The sequence below is a fragment of the Vulpes lagopus genome, chromosome 6, assembly GCF_018345385.1.
Source record: "Vulpes lagopus strain Blue_001 chromosome 6, ASM1834538v1, whole genome shotgun sequence".
NCBI lineage: Eukaryota > Metazoa > Chordata > Mammalia > Carnivora > Canidae > Vulpes > Vulpes lagopus.
Genome location: NC_054829.1, coordinates 21,972,718 through 21,994,606, shown reverse-complemented (window position 1 = coordinate 21,994,606; position 21,889 = coordinate 21,972,718). Strand labels below are relative to the sequence as shown.

Sequence of the window (21,889 nt, the reverse complement as noted above, 5' to 3'; positions counted from 1 at the left end):
AGGGTTAAATACTACACTGAGAAACTTCATGGACAGACTTCTTTAAAAAAATAAACAATGTGTCAGATTGGTAATATATCTTTGGAATACTAATGCAAAATTGTGCTGATGCTACTTTTAAAGACAAATTTTAAGAAAATCATTATAGGGGGAAATAGAATATAACCTGCATCTGGTGGTGAAATTTTTGCATAATTTTCCAAGTTGAACAAAATTAACATTTCAAAGTTCAGGATTGAAATACTTTATATAAATGAGTAGGTTTTTGGAAAAAAAAAAAAGGAGCAGCATACTCGGTGTCTATTGTGGATATATATGTATACCAGTATATATCTCTATACATATGTGTATATATATATGTGTGTGTGTGTATATATATATGTATCCAACTTTACTAAATAATATACTGTACATATACACCCACCCTTAAACTTGTACATACTGTATATATATAAAATGGCCACATTTCTTGCGTGTGTCTGTCCCCGGAAGGGTGGACTGATTGTTTTTGGATGTCTGCAGCTGTTACCTTGAAGGATGCAATTTCATCTTTCATTTATTTTTCCCCATCTAGACTGTATCAGGATAAACTGTAACTCCAGTAAGTTTTCCCTCAAGTTTCATTTTGTTCTTAAAAAAAAAGAAAAGAAAAACTGACTTTATTTTGTTTACTGTTTTATGAGCTGTTTTTTGTTTGAATTATTTTTTGTTCTGATTATGGAGTTGGGGGGAATCGGGGTTGACAAGATGAAGGGCTGGGGTGAGGGTAACGGGCTGAGTGTGGCCCAGGGTGTGGTTTCTGAACTGGGGTGGGTCCTCTCTTCTTTCCTTCCATTTGCTCTTTATGCAGAAAAGGAGGAAAGGGCACCTGGATAAGGAAACAACTTGAAATGAATTGAAATGGTAATTTGTTGTTTTGGGGAAATAATCCTCAGGGGTGGACAAAAAGCATTAGAGCAACCAGAATGCACTTCTCCACTACCAAAAGCTTCAGAAAATAAAAGCAAAGTTCATGACCCAGAAGGTGGCTGCCAACTCTGACATTTCTTTCCCAGCATTTATCACTGTAGGGTTTTTTTTTCTGAGGGTGAGCAAGGCATTGTTCTTGGTGATCATGCAACATTTTAACCAAAGACTTGAGACACATTCTGGCTCTGCTGAATGAAAAATTGAAGCCTATTATTTTTACTTTATTCCATTCAAATATTCTGGCTCTTGAAGAGGGGTGTTAATGAAGTGCAGGCTGAATAGAACTCATGTGCTTCTTCCTCTGCCTCAGAAATAAGTATTAACTGGAGTCATGAGGTCAGAAAACAGGGGGAGAGAGGAAGAATGGGCAGGAGGGAAAGAATAGGTCTCATTGATAAAAGGAAGAAAGGAAGAAATATACTTTGAGTCTTATAGCATCTTACATCAGTTAAGATAATTAAATAACTAGGGTAATTAGGGTAATTAGCTCTAACAAACAATCGCAATATTTCAACAGCTTGACAGAAAACAGGTTTATTTCTCCTTCAGGCAAAATTCAGTACCAATGCCAACTTTCTTCAAGGAGGTAATTCAGGCATCTAGGACTCTTTCATGATCTGGGTCCACCACCTTGGAGTTCTTCACTTCTACCCATATCCATAGAGAAGAGAAAAAGAGCTTGGATATCATGCAGTGTGTTTTTGTTCCCTTGCCTGGAAGTGATGGCACAGTGCATCACTTCTGCCCAGATTTTGTCAGACATGACTCCATCCAAAACGCAAAGGAAGCTGGGCAATATGTTCCCCCTGTGGATCCAGGAAGATAGAATTCGATTGACTGAGCATCTAACACACATGATTTTCAGTATTATCTTCTCATTTTTTACTTCTTTCCTCATTAAGGCCTTTTGGTAGGAACAAATTCAGAAAAGGAAATAATCCTACTTTTATATTTCATTTACTTGTTTATTCCATCATATTTTACAGGTGCTACTAGCTTAACCTTCTTTCTTGGGAGATGATGACAAACTAATAAAGCCCGAGTCCACTTTTTTGGGGGGCAAATGTTTTATGTAAATTAACAAAAGAAAAGAAATGTAAAAAATTAGTATAAACAACCACTGCCTAAAGCAGAGTGCTTTATGCTTGTCTTGGCGTCATTTTTAGTTAATTTAAGCAATGTCCTATTTTGCTGTGTTTAAACATTTCTAATTAGCCAGAAATCTCTCATGATAGTTAGATCATTAGAAGCCTAATTGAAACATCTCTTTTTTCTAAAGACTGGTGTTTTCTCTTTCTTCAAGCAGCTTTTTTTTTTTTTTTAAGATTTTATTTATGAGAGAGAGAGAGAGAGAGAGAGAGAGAGAGAGAGAGAAGCAGGCTCCAGGGAGCCTAATGTGGGACTCAATCCCAAGACTCCAGGATCACGCCCTGGGCCAAAGGCAGGCGTTAAACTGCTGAGCCACCCAGGGATCCCCCAAGCAGCTTAACTGAGATATAATTTCCATACCACAAAATTCATCCACTGTAAGCCTACAATTCAGTGATTTTTATAAAATTTATACAGTTGTCCAGACACCACCACAATCACATTTTAAAGCATTTCCATCACCCCCAGCCTCCAAATTTTCCTCAGGTCCATTTGCAGTTAATCCTCGCTCTCACCCTTAGCCCTAGACAACTACCTTTTTGCTTTTATTCCTATAACTCTTCCTTTTCTGGACTTTTCATATAAATGGAATCATATAATATGTAGTCATTTGTGTTTGGTTTCTTAAAAAATAGTGCAGTATACCTATGAAAAGCATGAAGGTAGAAAAATCTCATTCAAAGTTGAATCTAGCATCTTCTGGCTTGGATATTTATTTGCAGAATAGAGAACTGAAGGAATTATTATTTTTTTAAATTAATTTTTATTGGTGTTCAATTTACCAACATACAGAAAAACACCCAGTGCTCATCCCGTCAAGCGTCCACCTCAGTGCCCGTCACCCATTCCCCTCCAACACCCACCCTCCTCCCCTTCCTCCACCCCTAGTTCGTTTCCCCGAGTTAGGAGTCTTTATGTTCTGTCTCCCTTCCTGATATTTCCCAACATTTCTTTTCCCTTCCTTTATATCTGAAGGAATTATTTGATTGGGATATCAGGACTTACTTTTTGTGCTCAAGCCACACTTTATCTCACAATTAATTTCACATATTTCATCTGATCAGCCATGAAAAGTCATCATTAGACAAGTTCCAGAATTCTTTCTTCTAGGAGGACAGTGCCTCTTCTCCAAGATATAGATGGTAGCAGGTTTTCTAGACCTGATCAAAGATTTTCTCTTCAGAGCCACCAGGGCCATTTCCTCATTGAGAGGAAATATGTCAGCAAAGATGTGTTCCCTACTTTGATCACAGTACAGAAAGAGTATAACTAGTTTTTGTTCAATATTTAGGTAAAGAGCCAAGATTGGATTTTGGAAATCAGTTTTGAAATCTTAAGATAAACCTTTAACATACTAAGGAAGTTAATTGTGGCAAGAACATCAGAGAAGGAATACATAGTGCCCACTAATTAAACAGTGGTTGAAAAGACACAAAAGAAAACAAAACAAACCCTGAGTCCTTTAATCTAAGATCTTTAGTGCTGTGGTAAATAGATGTGCACCCAGGGGAATGTAGGGTCACAAAGTGAAAGTGACACATTTTCTTGAAGTCAATTTTAATTGTTGATTTGGAGTAAAAACTTGAATTGAGACCAAAGCGATATATTATGCAGAAGAATGCAAATAAGTGTGAATCTTATTTAGTTTATGAATCTTCAGTTTTAAGGAAGACTAAGAATTCAAAGACATATCATTTTTATTATGTATCTTGTCTTTTCCATCCCTGGCATTATTGGCACTTGGGTGGGAAAGTTCAAGAACGCTATGCAACTGAAACAGGTACAGGTAATCAGAATTTCTCAACCTCTTTCCTTGTGGACTAGATGTCAATGTTCAGTTTAGTCTTTTATAATATCTCAAGTTGTTTCTGTAATAGGTATGTAGATCCTTACTCTTACCCAGTTTTTTTTTTTTGATGGATTGATTTGTACCCTGAGTTTAGGAGGGAGGGCTTTTCCACTTACATCTCAGCCTTGTCTCCAGGTGTTATTTCAATAGAAGTTGGAAGGTGTTACTGCTCACATTTTAGAACAGAGATGCTTTTTTCCTTTGGAGGGACATACCTAATTGAGCTTTAACCATGTTTGAATTTAAGATCATGAACTTTTCCAGGAATCCTTTTTTAGAATGCCCGTAAAGTCAGGTGAAATACAAAATGACATCATCTATGTTTTTCCTCTTCATCTGCTGCAAAATGTTTGGGGAAATGGCTGTTTCCAACAGTTTGTGTCACACTCTTTGGAATGGGAGAAGAGCATGAAAAAGAAGGATGATCTTCCACTGTGTGGAGAAAGCAACTGGCCATGACAGAGGACAGTGATCTTGAGATACAAGTCTCTTCTTTTGGACTCTGTTGGCTGGTCCTTCCATCAGTGACTTTGGCCTAGCTCCATGCTGAGGGTTTCCAAGAGGAGGAAACATTTTTTTTTATTTATTTTTTTTTTTTTATTTATTTTTTTTTTATTTTTTTTTTAACTTTTATTGGTGTTTAATTTACCAACATACAGAAAAACACCCAGTGCTCATCCCGTCAAGTGTCCACCTCAGTGCCCGTCACCCATTCCCCTCCAACACCCGCCCTCCTCCCCTTCCACCACCCCTAGTTCGTTTCCCCGAGTTAGGAGTCTTTATGTTCTGTCTCCCTTCCTGATATTTCCCAACATTTCTTTTCCCTTCCTTTATATTCCCTTTCACTATTATTCATATTCCTCAAATGAATGAGAACATAGACTGTTTGTCCTTCTCCGATTGACTTATTTCACTCAGCATAATACCCTCCAGTTCCATCCACGTTGAAGCAAATGGTGGGTATTTGTCGTTTCTAATTGCTGAGTAATATTCCATTGTATACATAAACCACATCTTCTTTATCCATTCATCTTTTTTTAAATCAGCTTCTCTGCTTTCCTTCCTCTTTGTCTTTCTCTTTTCCAATTCTTTGTCTTTCCCCATAATATCAATGATGTACTTATCATTATTCAGTCTAAATCTTGCTACACCTGTTATCCAAATTCTCCAAGACTACCATATATAAATTCTTCTCTGGCTTCTATCACCAGCCATATATTACAGAGTGTACAAATAGAGGCCTTTGGTTGAAATTGGGACATTGTTGGATTTGGTTCATTTGGCAGGAATATTAAAAATATATATATAATCAGGAATTTCCAGCTTAGAACTTACTTTTAAATTGCAAAAGATCAACAGAGTTGGCAGTCATCATGGTGATTGAACTACAGGGTGGCCTGGAGCACTGCTAAAGAAAACAGGGCTTCCTTCTGGGGAATTTCTGGAGGAAATCACCTGTTCCCATGGTTCCAGTTCCATGAGGCTGGCAGTACCCTAAGAGGTATGTGGTTCTGAAAACAGGTATGGACTTCTTATTGGTCTCATGGATGTTTTTACTCAAATCAAAGTATGGAAAAAGGTTTGTTGTTTTTCACCTTGTCTGATTATGACTTTGCCCTACAATTTCCTAGCCCCTCCTTTATTCTCTTCCTTTCAAACTGTGTGCAGCATAGCTTGAATGAATATAGTATAGTCATATAGTCATATTCATGATTTATGAATATGACATATATGAATATAACAAGCACATAAAAATAAATGTAAATATCATGCTTTTGGTTTTCAGCCTTTCCCTTCTCTGAAAGGCTAATTCCTCTGTGTATGGTCATTTTTTCTCAATCTTTCTAAAAAGAAGTGTATTTACCATACAGAAATTGTGAATTTGTGCACATGCCCGATTATTTAGACAGATGAAGGACCCCTTCTCCCCCACCAATTCCTTTGAACTTGAAGTCTTAACGTATCTGTAACAAGATTCATTTTTTTTCTTGTTAGGTATAAAGGAGAAAAGAAATAGAGTGCCATACAAAAATATACAAACACTCAAATGTCACCCTGTACTCACTTGTTTTAGAGAACAGCTTTGGTAATCTTATCAATTTCCATAGACTGTTATCTTTGAATCCTCATAGAAGCATACAATTATATAAGAGCTGTATTAAAATAACATCATAAGGATATGATACCTCTAAGTTATACCTCTGAAGGCTACTAGTATTTACTAATATTCTACTAAATATTCCTTCTCTTCCACCTGCTTGCTTAGCACTTGGTTTTTGCCTTTGGGTTAGATTCTATGCCTTAGTCTGTTTTTAAGGAGACTCGATTTCCAGTGTTTTGGCCAAGTCAACAGTGTGTGGGTGTTTCTTGCTTAATTTAGGCACGGCTTCATGAAATGTAGTTTATTACACTAGGATTTTGGAGATTTTTGCTTCTCTTTTTTCTTTCTTCCTTCTCTGTGGTACCAGACTATGTTACTTCATCTTTAGGCCTAGTTTATCTAGAAATCCCAGAGCTGAATTGTTTAGCTCATCCTTTTAACTCAGAAACACATACCTCAGGTCAACCAGGAAGACTGACTTCCTCACTATTAAAAATCTTCTGGGAAGGAAATTCTGGAATCCTCTTTGGTATTTGTTCCAAGATTTGGATAACCATGGGAATCAGTCATTTGCCTGACCATATTACTTAGAGTTTTACTAGAGATGAAAAGTCACAAAGCAGAATCTTCTATATAATAATGTATTGTGTATCAAACTGTCAACATCACACCTGAGAGTTTCTATTTCCATACTAAATGATTATGCTCTACCTTCCTCAAAATCTGATTTTTTAAAAAAATAATATATACTTTTGTTTCTCTTTGGAATGTTTTATATTTTTATAACATAAAACATTTCAAGCAAAAGTTTACTAATAGTATCAATAATAGATTTGAGTATGATAGTAAGATGCTTCCTAAACATTTAATATTAAACTCTTCTTGGGATCCCTGGGTGGCGCAGCGGTTTAGCGCCTGCCTTTGGCCCAGGGCGCGATCCTGGAGACCCGGGATCGAATCCCACGTCGGGCTCCCGGTGCATGGAGCCTGCTTCTCCCTCTGCCTGTGTCTCTGCCTGTGTCTCTCTCTGTGTGATTATCATAAATAAGTAAAAATTAAAAAAAAAAATTAAACTCTTCTTAATACATACTAATTAAGGATGGTTTTATTTTTAAATAGTTAAAAAATTGTACATGGAACAAAGGAAAAGTAAAAATTCTCACTCCTATCCCTTTCTAGAATCCAAATTTTCTTTTTCAGAGACAACCGAAATTAAGTCTTTTGTATATTCTCTCAGAGATAATCCATGAGTATACAACACACAGTTATAACCATATTCTACCCCTCTTTTCCTTCCTTGTCCTTCTTAACACAATGTTAGCACATTCTTTTGAATTTTTCCCTTTTTCACTTAAAATGTTTTAGGGGCTATTTCATGTAAGAGTATTAAGGTCTCCTTTATTTTTTTAATGGTCACATAATGTTGCATATTATGGAGATATCATTATTGATTAAATCAACACCCTACTGATACACATTTAGATTTTTTTCAGCTTTTTAGTACTGCTAACACTAAGAAAATGTATGTTTTTGTTTATTAGTCTTTGCAAGCATATACAGGGATATCTATCTGATAAACCCCTAAAAGTGGAATTAACTAGGTCAGCAGATGACATGACAAAAACTGATATTGTCCAGTTGTATTCAAAGAAATTGTACAGATTTACATTCCTACCAGTAATATGTGAATGTTTGTTTCTCTTTACCCTTGCCATACCATATTATCAAACTTTTTATTTGTGTTGTCAAAATACTCTTCAAAATGTTGCCATCACATATTCCAGGGAGAGCCATTGTCACCCTTTTTCTTCTATCCTTTTACTTCTTCAAGTATACATAGATACCATTTTTTACTCAAAACTGGTGTGGACTTCTAGAAATCTTAAATAGAAATCTACTATAGCAGCATTTCCCATGTTAATCTTGTTCTTGTTTTCTAGTAAACATTGTGTATTACAGAAAGGTGGCAATATGTTATAGTAATTTCATGTGTTTTCCCTCTTGTCTATGTTAGAATCCCAACAAAGAGGCTCTTTAGTACAATTACCAAGAGCAAGGAGGACTCATACCAAATAGCTTGGGTTTAATCCTCATCTTCACCACTAATTATCTATGGGTCTGTGAACAATTTATTTTATTTATTTTATTTCTAGGTTTTCTCAATTTTAAAATGGGCACGATGACAGTATCTATCTGTTTGAGTGAGAACAGAACCTAGAACACAGTATGTGCTTTATGTGTGGTGGTAGTGATGATGATGATGATGAAGATGATGATGATGATGAATACTGTCATAGTATTTCAACAGAAAGGATGATCTTTTGAGAACTATACTTGTTCAAGAATGGATAGCTGTATATTTCCAAAACCATACCAAAATTATAAGTAACTTAATAGGTGCGTATAAAATAAGCATCCTACTTTCTCCAATCAATTACTCAGGGTAGTAGTAAATGCTTTTCAAGGCCATCAGAGTTGCATTGGATTCCTCACCAGTAATATTATTAATAAGACTACGAATGAGACCATCATAGGGTCATATTGGGATTTTTTACCTCTCGGTGCATTTTGATAAATAAAAACTTGATGTTAACCCAAAACTAATGAAAATACTGTAACTTCATGAGTTCTGTGTTTGCTTTTGGAATCTTGATATAATTTTAATAAGCACATAATAGTGGTCTAAAGTTAAAATATCTGTAAAATGCACAGATCTGGCTAGATGATATCATAATATTTGTGGCTTTAATATCTTCTAATATCAATTTCATATACTCTAAAGAGGAACCAAAATAAAATCGAGTCAGAGCAATAAGAGTTTTTTCAGCAAGGGTATAGATTTCTGGCTTAAGAGTCATCTTTTTGGAGGTCTTGTGTTTTGGTTTCAACTAGTTTATTGAAGCATAGTATGATGAGCCAATATGTTAAAGATTCATACTTGGGGCTTTGGGTGATTAAAATCATGCACATGCCATACAAAGGCTGGTGGCTCAGTCTTTATCAGATCTATATGTGATGCCCATTAATAGAAAACTAATGACCTTTTAGCAGTTAGAACCACAGTACCACCCACCACCAACTTCTGGGAATGTCCTTTGAGAACAGATTAAATGAAACACTAACCGAAGAAACATCTTCAGTGGCTAAAGCCTAAGGCCACTTTTTCTCTGATCTCAAAATGGTCCCTGAGCTCTAGAATACAAATATATCACCTTTTGGTTTGCTTTTCTTATGTACAGTGAGCTCCTGATGTAGAAAAATCCACTCAGGAGGTACTTCAGCAACTATTCATCTGGATTTTAGAAGAGGTAAAGGGATTGAGATCAAGTGCCCAGTTAAAGAGTAGATGGGAAGTCAGAGTGACACATTGAATTATAAGTAAGTGGCTTCCAAAGGACTGTGTATTTTGTTTCATCAAAGGAAGAAGCAGAGGAAGTTGCAGAGGGTAAAACAGACTATGTTGAAACACAAGACCTCACAAAGTATATAGATATAAACAAAGTTCACAGAATTACTGATTTCTAGGAAAGGTTGCTAAATAAAGGAGTAAACTTTCTCTAAACATCTTAAAAATAGGCAAACACCTTGCTAACCTAGGAATGAATGATCTATTGTGAACCAAGGCCAAAGAAGTAATGTAGACTCCCAGACGTGTTCTCTAATTACAGTTCAAGCCACTGGTCTTAATTGTGTTTAATCAGTGGTATCTTATGTCAGCATAGCCTAAAATTTTTATGCTGATGTTGACCACTGTTTTATTTTCATGACTTGAAGCTATCATGGATATAGTATATTCTCAACAAATAATTAAATCAATGAGGTAATGAAATTTGCCTCTCCCTCTACCATAATTTATTATTCATACAAAAACGCTTAGTAATCAACATAAGAGCTACAAGCTGACAATTGTAAACTGTGACTTTTGTCATTCTAAAAGGAAGAAAATTAACCAAGAATGATTTTGTTCTCTTATCTCTAAAATCTTAAAGAATATATATTACTTTCCCTGTAAAGTAAGAGATTTTAGACAAAATGAAGATTTTCATGACGTCTCATTTGACCAGGTTTTGGTTGAAATTCAGAAAATTTAATGAAAGAAGATGAATGCATATTAGCAAATATTATATGTTGTCACTCCTCCTTGTTCTTCATTCACTTATTCCAAAAACACTTATTGAGAGTTAACTGGATTCCAGGTGTTGATATTAGTTTTAGGGGTTTATACTATGGATTTATAAGGAAAGTGCAAAGGGAATCTAGAAGACTGAGATGATCTTCCTCCTCCTCCTTCTCCTCTCCCTCTCCTCCTCCTCTTCTTCCTTTTCTTCTTCTTCTTCTTCTTCTTCTTCTTCTTCTTCTTCTTCTTCTTCTTCTTCTTCTTCTTCTTCTTCTTCTTCTTCTTCTTCTTCTTCTTCTTCTTTCTTCTTTCTTCTTTCTTCTTTCTTCTTTCTTCTTTCTTCTTCTTTCTTCTTCTTTCTTCTTCTCATTCTTCTCCTTCTCCTCCTCCTCCTTCTCTTTCTCCTTCTCCTTCTCTCTTTCTCTTATAGAAATTTGAATTTAGGTGCATGTACAGATGGCCCCCAACTTATAATGGCTCAACCTCTGATTTTTTTTGACTTTACAATGGTGTTAAAATTATGTACATTCAATAGAAACCATATTTTGAATTTTGATCATTTCCTGGGATAGGGATAAGCCCATGATGCTGGGCTGTGGCAGTGAGCTGTAGCTCCCAGTCAGCCATTTGATAATGTGGGTTCTGTTACTCTTTCATTTTAGTATTCAATAAACTATATGAGATATTCAGCACCATATTATAAAATAGCTTTTGTGTTAGATGATTTTGCCCAACTGTAAGCAAATTTTCAGAGCATGTTTAAGGTAGGCTAGGCTAACCTGTGATTTTGGTAAGTTAGATGTATTAAATGCACTTTCAATTTGTGATGTTTCCAACTTATGATGGATTTATTGGGTCATTAACCTTATTGGAAGTTGAGGAAGATCTACATCTCTAAAATCCAGATGAGTTTCTCATAGATTTTGTTCAGGGATGGTTCATTTCAATATTCAATTCAACATAATAATTTCTTTTTTTTTTCACAATACTTTTGACCCTTGAACAATGTGAGGGGTAGGAGCACTGACCTCCTTGCCATGGAAAATCCACATATAACCTTTGACTCCCCCAGAACATTACTCAAATAGACTAAAGTTGATCAGAAGATTACTGATAACATAAACAGTAGATTAATACATTTTATGTTATATGTATTATAAACTGTACTCTTAAACTAGAGTAAAGAAAATTAAGAAAATCATAAGGAAGAGAAAATACATTTACACTACTGCCCTGTTAAAAATCTGCATATAAGTGGACCTGCAGCATTCAAACAAATTTGTTCGAGGGTCAACTGTATATATGTTTTCCTTGTGTTGAAGTCCTGAATACTGATCTACTTAGCTAAGTCTTTTTCGTGATCTCTCTTTTTCTATTTTGGCTTACCCTCTATCATCTGACCACCTACTTGGAGCCAAGCAAGGTGTGTTTCTGCTCTCCTTTTAACAACTATATTTCGGGTACTGAACTCTTGAGTAAAAATGTTATTTCTGTTTTTCCTTCTACTTTTTGAAGATTTATTCTTGTACTATGATTCATTTTATTTGTCTAATTGCCACAGTAATATTTGTAAGGTGACAAGTTCATTAAGTATTAATGTTAGGCACAATTTGTATTTTGAAAATTAGGAAGGACCACTTTATCAGTGAGCGATAGGATATGCTAACACTATCAACCAAATCCTCCATTCCTGTTTGGTGATAAGATAAATACATCAATGAATATACTTCCCTTTGGGCCCAAGAATACGTAAATGTGTGTGCACGTGTGTGTGTGTGTGTGTGCGCGCGCGCGCGCAGATATGTTAGGTATTACAGCAAGCTTTGCTTATATGTTATGGAGGAGAATATTTAATTTGCATTGTTTTCAGAATAATTAGCCACAAATTGTAAGTCTCCCTACTGATTCAGAGCATCTCAACACAGGTTTTCTCAATTTTAGCATCAATTTTGGGAAGAAAACTTAGAGACCAGGGTTGTTGCTTTTAAAAGAAACAGAGTAGTTTTCTGGCTGTTCTGTTGACTAAGTGACTAAAATCACAAAGCTTTTTAACTTAGAGTTTATTGGAAGTTAGGGAAATGAATCTTAAAGGATATGTATTTTTTCCTTCTAAAAATAAAATTGTTTCAGAGTAAATCTGATCATATAATAACTGAACACAAAAGGATTACAGTTATCATCAAAGCTTTGTGCTAGCACTTTGTCAGAAGCAGTGTTCACAATGGCTCTTGGAAGGGGCCTCATTAAGGAGTTGGAAGCAAGAGAATATATCTAGGGGTAAAAGCAGGAGGTGTGGAGTTCAGTTATAATGATCTAAATGCCCATCTTCCTGAATAGCTGAAGTTACATTCAGTGGAACAATGTTAAAAGACCTGTGTGTTCCAGAAGAGAGACAAAATGCATCAGAGATCGTGTCTCCAGAAGCAAACTCTTGAATGTTTAAGAGCTCAGGATCTTCCCAAGAGGCCTGCTGGAGCACATTTTTTATTAGCATCATATTACTAATGAGGAAATCAAGGCTTATAGAATCCAAACGTATTGTATAAGGTCTCAGACTGATTAGTAGCAGGACTGAGTTTTTATAAATCTAATTTTCTGATTCTTAATCAAATGAGAACTCTTTGTCACCTATGTCAAGCTACCTTATAATAATACCACAGAAGTTTTTTTTTTTTTTCCCAGAATCAGTAAAAGGAAAAAAGATAGCAAGGAGGCACCACTGTAAAGTCACCAATTAGAAAGGACATTATGACCTAAACTTAAATGAGGGATGAACAGCAACATAAACAGAATGAAATTTAGTTTTGAACCTAGGAGATGACAGAAATAAAATTGGTATCATCCACAAGTGTGGGTAGGTTAAAATCTATAGCATAAACAGAGGGCTACTCCTCTGTTCCAGAGGTAATAAAAAGGAAGAAATTGGAAACACTAAAGGGAGGAGGGAAGAAGACCCCTCTATTTCCTGTGAGTGATTTTCCTGTGATGGTCAGTCAGGAAGACTTTTTCCTTCCTGCCCTCCCCAGCACCTGAGGGAGAGGATCAATCCTGCTGACCGAAATGAGAATGCCCGCAGGAATGGGATGGTGAGAGCAGCAGGGACAGAAGGCATGAAAGGAGCAAAACAGCAGATGGCAACAACAAATGTGTGCAGGATAGGCAAAGATGAAAAAAAAAGGGCATACAAGTATCCCTTATGGAGCAGTGGAAGGGTAATGTTACTTATGGTGGGAAAATTCTGTATTTTTCTGATCTCACAGGGGAGGATGAAGAGATATGATGAAGCCATTGGGCTAAGGGATGGCCAGAGGAGGATGGCCATTGCCTTGTGAGAAGAAATTGATGTTTGAAATTAAACTCACACCATATAACTGTCAATAGTTGGGATGTTTAATTTAACTGTTGGATTCATTGTTATTTACAAGAAAACCCTTTTTATAAAGGAACCAATTTAACAAAAAGCTTACCAATTGTCAGAAATAGAAAAGCTAGATATTGTATCACCCTGATACAATGTAATGTACCTGTCTGTGGCTGAGTTTATCCACACCCCTACACAGCTCGTAAAAAAACAGAAGAGTGGAGGATCTAATGACTAATATCTCAAAGACATGAAAATTGAATGCTAAGTGAAGACACCACTCCATTCTTTTCCCCTCCAAATCTTCTCTGAACCTTTTAGCTCTGCCACAGCAGAAATGGATGCTAAGTCCATAATGAGGACATATGCAATTAAATTTTAAAAATCCTTGCTCTTGTTACAGAAAGTGCATCAACTTCCCAGATGGTTACTAGTTAGAGTAAAAAAATAATAGCAGAGATTGAGTATTTTCTACATGCCAGGCACTGGGATGAGCAGTTTGCTTGCATAATCTTGTTTAATCTTCATTCCAGTCTTATAAAGGAGGTGTTATCTTCATTTTAGAAATGAGCCTTAATTATGCAAAATGCTTTGCCCAGCTTCAGATTCAGGCTCTTTGGTCCTAAAGCCATGGCTGTTCATTATGTCCCATAGTGCCTCTTCTGCTTAGATGATGCAATGTTGATGCTCAAATGAATGCAGTCTCCCACCCGAGGTCAAGTGTTGATGGGCCCCATGAAAGATGCCACCTCTAGTTACCAGGAAACCCATATTCTTTAATATTAATCTTTCTGTAACCTTGACCTTTCCAGAGTCAGGCTTCCTGAGGTCAGATTTATAGGCATATTCCTGTCCCATTCTTGTTCATAATAGTCTCTAAGGCACTATTTAATTCTATGATTGAAAGGTCCTTGGCATTTAGGGGTGCATAGGGGATGAATTAGGAATTATCATACAGGCACAGAGATGGCTAAGAAGAGGATAGCGCTATAATGCCATAACTGATTATTGCTCAATCATCCTCCCTGTGCTTAGTGCTTTGTGTACCTTCCTTTGGTAATATTGGTATTCCCTGTTTTTTTTTATGATCTCTTTCCATTATACTCAAGTGTTCTCATCTTAGCAAACAGATTATGGTTACTCAAATTTCCTGAGCTCTCTTACATTTCTTATGCTGAGTTCTGCTTTGTATTATGCACTGTACGCCATTTCTCTCTGAATCTGCCTAGCCAACTACTGCCCATCCTTCATGACAGCTCAGGGGTCACCACTCATGAGAAGACTTTCCCTTTACCCCAGGCTTGTCAGGTTTCTCCACCTCTAGGTTCCCATAGTATTTGGAATGCGCATCTTTCAGAACGCATCGCATTCATGTTGCTTTATTTGCTTGCATGTTTATCTCCTGAACCGATCTCTGGACTCTTCACAGTTTGGAAAAATGTCCTATTTATCATTGGGTCTTCACTGTCTAGAACATTGGCACACATAGAGTTGGCATTAATGCACATTTATTAATTAATAATGATAGACTTAATGACTTGAAACTTTGGGCCACAGGAGAAATCTAAATGGATGAATATCAATTTCTTAGAGGGAAATTATGCAATATTTACAAAGAGGGAAATCTCAGTAGTTCATAGCTTACCATGATAAGGATATTTGTCCAACTCCTAAAGAGAAAATATGTTTTTAGAAATCCTTACAAAAACTACTAACTTAGAAAGCTAACATTTAATATGAGAAAATGTGATTTCAGAGCTATCTGATTCTTCTTTTATGTAAATGGGAATAGTTCAAAGAGACATTTAAGACACAAGTTACCTTTGAGGAGTATTGCTTTGCACATGTCAGTGTATGTTGGTCTTATCTTACCTACCCTGGATAAAAACCTATACTCTTTCTTGTACTATTGTTATAGGCCTCTGTAAGCTCCAAACACAACCTGAAGAGAATAAGGAAGGTTACTCAGAAAAGAAAAACAAAACACAGCAACAGCAGCAGCAGCAGCAGGAGTGGCAACATTCCATAGTGGGGAGGACAAAACTTTTAGGTTCAGTTACACCTGCTCAGCTACTCATTAGCATTTAAAATTTTTTTATTTTTATTTAAATTCAATTAATTAACATATAGTGTATTATTAATTTCAGAGGTAGAGTTTGGGAATTCATCAGTTGCATATAACACCCAGTGCTCATTCCATTACATGCCCTCCTTAATGCCCATCACCCAGTTACCCCGATCCTTCCACCTGCCTCCCCTCCAGCAACCCTCAGTCTCTTCCCTAGGGTTCAGCATCTCTTATGGCTCTTAGTCCTGAGGCGATTTCTCTAAGCCATCATTATTATTAGTAATAGCTGTAACATCATTTGATGAAGAAGAAAAATATCTGAACAGAAACCTAGCTTCCAACCATGTGATTTCCATCCCAGCATTTAAACAGGCACCAAAAAACCAGCATCATCCTATGGCTTTGTCTCTCCTGGCTTGAATTGCTCATTGATCATTTGTAACAATAGAAACATCAGTTTCCCCAGGCCTCCTAGCTACTTGTCTAATCTTTCTGATTTGTCAAAGAGAATTGCTGCCCTGGCAAAATATTTTATAGGAGACAGGACAGGAATTGGCATTTGAAGAAGTGGAGTGTACCCAAGGTAACTTCCAGGGTTTTCATGGGGGGATTTTGTAGAAACTGATTTAGACTCTTGTGTGAATTTAATTCAGGCCTTTCTGTCCCGGTCCAAGTAGGCTCACATTATTAACATAGAGTGTTCTCTTACTATATGTTGGCTAATTGAATTTAAATTAAAACACACACACTCATACAAAACCAGTGAGAGTCCTCATCTACCAAAGTCACAGGGATCAAAGGTTTAGTTTAATCTCAGAGGGGTTAAGCTGTCCCTGGTAAAGTTTAGTGATGCAAGTAATCTGCAGTTGAAATATATGCAGAAGAAATAAAAACAGAAATGAAATCATATGTGCCAATGTTTAACGAACATTTATTTTGGGCCAAGCAATATTTTTTTTTTCCAAGCAATATTTTTAGTTGTTGTGTATATTATATCCTGTAATCCCTACAATAATCATAGTCAGTGGGCAAGACCATTATGTAATTTGTGGGCCTAGTGCAACATACAAATGCGAGCCCCGTGTTCAAAAAGTAGGCAAAGGGCATCTCCTTTTTCTTCAGGCTCTCTCAACCTGTTATGGTGTTTTGTTTTGTTTTAATTTGCTTCTAATGTGCTCCCTCCAGCATAAGGATAGTAATGGGGGGAGTGCAGACCCTCACAGGCACCTAGGACAGTTCCCCATGGCTCTGCAAGTGAGGACAGAAAGTAGCAGCAGTAGCTGGGTGGAGGTAGAAAAGCAGGCGGCCAAGAACTTGTCCTGGGGAGATAAGACCACTTGGGAGCCAAAGTTCCCATTGAAGTTCACTTATAAAACACAAATTCAAAAAATTCTTAGGAATTTTAAGACAGTGATGGCGAAGCATTGAACCCCAAACCCACAGGGCTCTGTGTATCTGTACTGGTTACATATTTTTGAAACTGGCTCTGCAAATAGATATTGTTTGAAATTTACAAATAAGGAAACTTCAATTATCAGAAAGTAGGTTTTTTGTTTTGTTTTGTCCATCCTATAATTACAAAAACATACTGTGCCTATTGTAGACATCTTGACTTATTCTAAATTTTGGTAAACTTTTAATACTGTGTTTTGTAAATTCCTAATTGTTCCTGAATGTCTTTCCTCAAGGCCAGGGATAATTATGAATCCTATGAATTATTCTTTCCATAAGTCCTTGCATACAACCATGTATCAAATTTTCCTGGCCAGTGGAAATATGCTTTATTTTTTAGTGTATTTAAGGGATTGAAGCCTTTGGTATAATTTTGCTGGTAATAATCATTTTTTCCTGAATGGGTGTGACCAGTAGTCATATATGTCTATGTTACGAGGTTTTTAATTCCCTTTCTCAAAGCTTATCTCCCTCTGGTGCTCAGTGATAAATGGTAGCTCAAACTCCAAGTCCATTTGTACTGAACCTCAGTCTTCAAAAGTCTGAATTATCATTTAATTTCTCTTGTGGATCATCTGGAACTACAAAAACAGAATTTGGACATCATCACACTAATGTACCAGTTTTGCAGCAATCCTTGGACTAATGTGGGGGGAGGGGGGGCGGGGAGAATATTCCAGGAATAATTGGCCATTCACACCATCATTAGAACAATGCTATCCCACACCCTGGTTTCTAATTTGTTATTTCCTAATCTAAAGATAAATCTAATGAATCCCCTTCAGAAGGAATGAACGATGAGAAAACTGGTAGCTCCCATTATAATATTTTAAAGGAAAAGCTCTGTTCTTTCCAACAAATTCCACAGAATCTTTGGAACAGAACGAGAGTAAATTGGTTTCAAGTTAATAAGTGAAAGTGAAACACTTGCTGTGGCTATAATGAGTGCCATTCCTGAGGGCTGCCAGACCATGCCATTTTTCAATGTCTTTCTGGAAAGAATAATTTATGTAAGTTTCCACTGAGCAGCCGGTACTGGCTGGGCTTGCCCCCTCCTTCCTTGTGATTTGGGGCACTGCAGTGCAAGCTGACATGCTGAGCTATTTGGCTGTCTCAGCCTCATGGCCAGCTCTTACTCAAAACAATGTCAGGGGAATATGACAACATCCCTTCAGGGATCTAAGCTAGATTTCATATAGTAATTGTATTCAGGGAAGACCATTTCCTTGTAGTTACAGTATACTTTGTTCTATGTAACAACATACTTAGTTATGTCTGATTTTATTGCCACCAACTTTGAAGGCACACATTCACTCTCATGTGATCCTTCTAGTCACACTGTCTTGTACCAGAGAACTGGTTTTACTTGGCCTCTCTGTATCCAGACTGATGGTTTAAGCATCACACTTACCTGCAGGGAGCAAGTGTTTGTTAAAGAAGGTGTCATCACCTTTTTACATGATTACATGTCGGTTTAGCTTGCCTTCCAAATCACCACTTAATTTTATATAGTTCAATTATTATTGATCCAAGAGCTATCAGTGAGTAATTCTATTGATTGCCAGTTACATGGTTGGGAGGTAGGTTAACTTTCTAACTCACTCTATTTGGAGAGAACATTGCTTTGACTAAAAATAATGAGGCTCTTAAATATTTATCTCACAAATAAGAGTCATTGGTATTGAATAAACTTCATCTTTAAATATTTCCCTCAAGATTGGAGACTTGGTGATCTACTCTAAAACGTTTAAACGGAGATTGACTAACTTTTTCTATAAATGGCCAGGTAGTAAATACTTTAGCCTTGTGAGCCATACAGTCTCTGTCACAACAACTGAATTCTCTGTCACAACTCAATTCTGCCATTGTGGTACAAAAGCTGTCATTGACAATACATAAACTAAGGGCAAAACTGAATTCTAGTAAAACTTTATTAATTAAAACAGGCAGCAGGTCAGATTTGGCTCAAGGGCCATAGTTTGCTAATCCCTGGATGAGGATCAGAAGAAAGGTGTTTGTAGAAACTATGTGTGGGAAGTAGACTAAACTACCTAGGATTCCAAACTGTAAAGCCAATGGAAGTTTGAAAAACTATTTATTTGAAAGCAATTTTTATTCTAGATGTGGTAATGCTGTGCTGAGTAGGATCAACACTGTCCCTATCCTTATGAAGTTTGCATTTTGTTTGAGTTGTTTGGGAACATATAAGCATATAAATGAATTCAGATAATGCCAAATGCAATAAATAAAATTACCCAAGATAAAATAAGTGCCTGGAAGTGGGAGGAAGTACAACTCTAGGTAGGAATGTCTTAGAAGCCTTTCTGAGAAAGTTACATTTGCGATTCGGACATTGAAATTGGAATGGTGACAAGGATCCACTCTTGGGGAAGCTTAGGGAAAGAGCAGTGACAAGGATCCAGTCTTGGGGAAGCTTAGGGAAAGAGCATTCTGTGCAGGGGCATTCCAAAAGTCAAGGGCTTATAAAAGGAATATACTTAGCGTGTTTGAAAACACAGGAAAACATCAGTGTGGTTAAACCATGGCAGGTAGGGCAGAGGGAAAAGGAGTATTCCTCTCTATCGTGAACTGTCCCCATTAGATTGACCTATAATCACAATTTTAAGTGAGCTAAGGAACTCATCTTGGGATTTATAATTGTCGTCTGTTTTGTTCTTTATTCCCTTAGGGAGGCAAGTTCACAGGTATTTGGTAATCGAAGTGCTCGATTTCACCAGTTCCAATCCACAACTGTTAAAGTAGATGCAAGCCAATGTTTCTGTTGAGAAATAGCTAAATCACTGTTTGAAACATTTTAAAGAAATGATGAGGCCAAGACATAAAAAATAAGACTTGGGGCGGGGGGGATAAGAAAGTCATGTATCAGATCTATAGGTCTAATCATTAGAACAATGTAAAGGATTTCATAGTAGTCTGTGATCTTTGCGAAATTGGGTGAAACAGCTCAATCATTAGTAGTTTTAGTATGGATGCCTAGATGCCACCAATTCATCAGTTGATGGGAAATAGTAGATGGAAAAAAATCCTAATCCTACTCTAAAAGAATTGGTTCTGTTTTATGGAAAATATTGCATCTGGTCCTAAATTATATGATAATATTATAAAATTTTGTCAATAAGATTATTTTCAACCCATTGTTGTTTGGGGTTGTGAAAACACCCAAGGAGGATTGCTTGCATCTAAATAAACCGCCTTGAGTTAATTTGACCAAGTCCTTTGCCTCAATTAAGTAGAATTTGAGGAAATGGTTCTACCAGAATTAAGGCCAGCTCAGGGAAGTTAATTAGAGGGTCTTGCCTAGAAAGACAAGTGAGTTTTCTAGGCAATGGTGTTTGATAACAGTGCTTCAGATGAAAGCTGAAGAATTTTGTGTTCTGTTAAGAATTATTGGAAGAGACCATGAACAGTAACCTATTATAATTTCAGATAGCCAGAGGGAGAAGTCAGTCTGCATTAAAGAAAGAGTGTCATGGTTTTGTGTTTTTTTTTTTTTTTTTAATAAAATTACTCTTGAATACCTGCAATAAGTAGGCCAAGATATGATGTAATATGTGTATGTGTGTGTGTGTGTGTGTGTGTGTGTTGTGTATCTCCATCCTAATAAATTATCTTAGAGGTTATATAAGCCTGGCTTATTACTACCATTTTAGTTGATTAAAATGCAATATTTCTTCCAAGTTTCTTGGACCATACTTAAAATTATTTTTATAAGCAAGGCAAATAGACTCAGCAAAATTGGTTTGATACCTTAATTTGCTTCACATACCCATTCTTTATGGATACTATAAAGATACATGTTAACCTAGATTCTGTTACAAATTCTAAGTTTGTGTTTGATTCTGAATCAATAAGTTTTATTGAAGGTAGACTTCTAAATGCAACATCTTTGCTAACATAATATAGGATTTTCAAAAGTTAATGGTCAGGAGAATGAAGGTAAGAGATTATATTTTGTAACGGGTATTTTTAACCTATCTTACTATAAGATAATACAGGAATTAAAAAAAATAAATTTACATCAGGATTTTTATATCCACTTTTTTCTGGTGTTTCATATATTGCACTAGCATATTACCACATGCCAGGGGGCATTAAAGAAAATTATTTAATAATAAAATAGTATTTGGTGGTTCCATTTCTTTCTTTCCTTTTTTCTAAGAGGATATAATGTATTCCTTTAAGCATCTTGAATCTCTTCCCTGGGAGTTGGCAGCAGCAACTGTTATAAAGGGAACATTTTTGAAATATGGATCTTAATCACATCTAGTGCCATATCCATCAGAGTTTCCATTTTATATGGCACATTCAACTTCATTCATCTGACAGCAATGAAATAATGCTACTTTAGACATCTATGGAAGTTTTATTGAATATCATCAAATGCTTAGCAAATATTTAAAACATTTCACATGTTCTTACAACTGGGAATCACATATTGAAGATTATTTCCTGGTTTGGGAACATTAATGCAATGAAGAAATGAGAAATACATCTTGACCTGACATAAAAGTAGAATAAGATGCTAGTTTTACTGATCGGGCTCCATACTTCTTATAGAACAGAATAGGAGAAATATTATTTTTTTCACTAAACTATTTGCCAGGCCAAAGTCATATGCCTTAGTCTTGTGGCTAAAGCTGGTGATAAAGCTTAGACTTTTGATTTCTGAACTGTAGCATGCAGGTAACGGGGAGTTGATGAAGCAAGCCATGGTTCTCACTGCAAGTGGATAGGACAATAACATGCTCACTTTTTTGCAATTTGAGCAGAGTTCTTATGAGTGAGTATCCACTTCTTTTCCT

General features: G+C 36.3%; 1 protein-coding gene across 3 annotated transcripts in view; it reads left to right on the top strand.

The window, feature by feature from the left end:
- NRXN3 (neurexin 3) overlaps nt 1–21,889 on the top strand; it is a 1,543,117-nt gene that overhangs the window by 591,098 nt on the left and 930,130 nt on the right. For 2 of the 3 annotated variants that reach the window (XM_041758643.1, XM_041758640.1), the window contains one exon: nt 575–601. The exons of the other annotated variant lie outside the window; for it this stretch is intronic. In XM_041758643.1, coding sequence (XP_041614577.1) covers nt 575–601 — 27 coding nt within the window. The remainder of the gene's footprint in view (nt 1–574; nt 602–21,889) is intronic. 3 annotated transcript variants of the gene reach the window in all.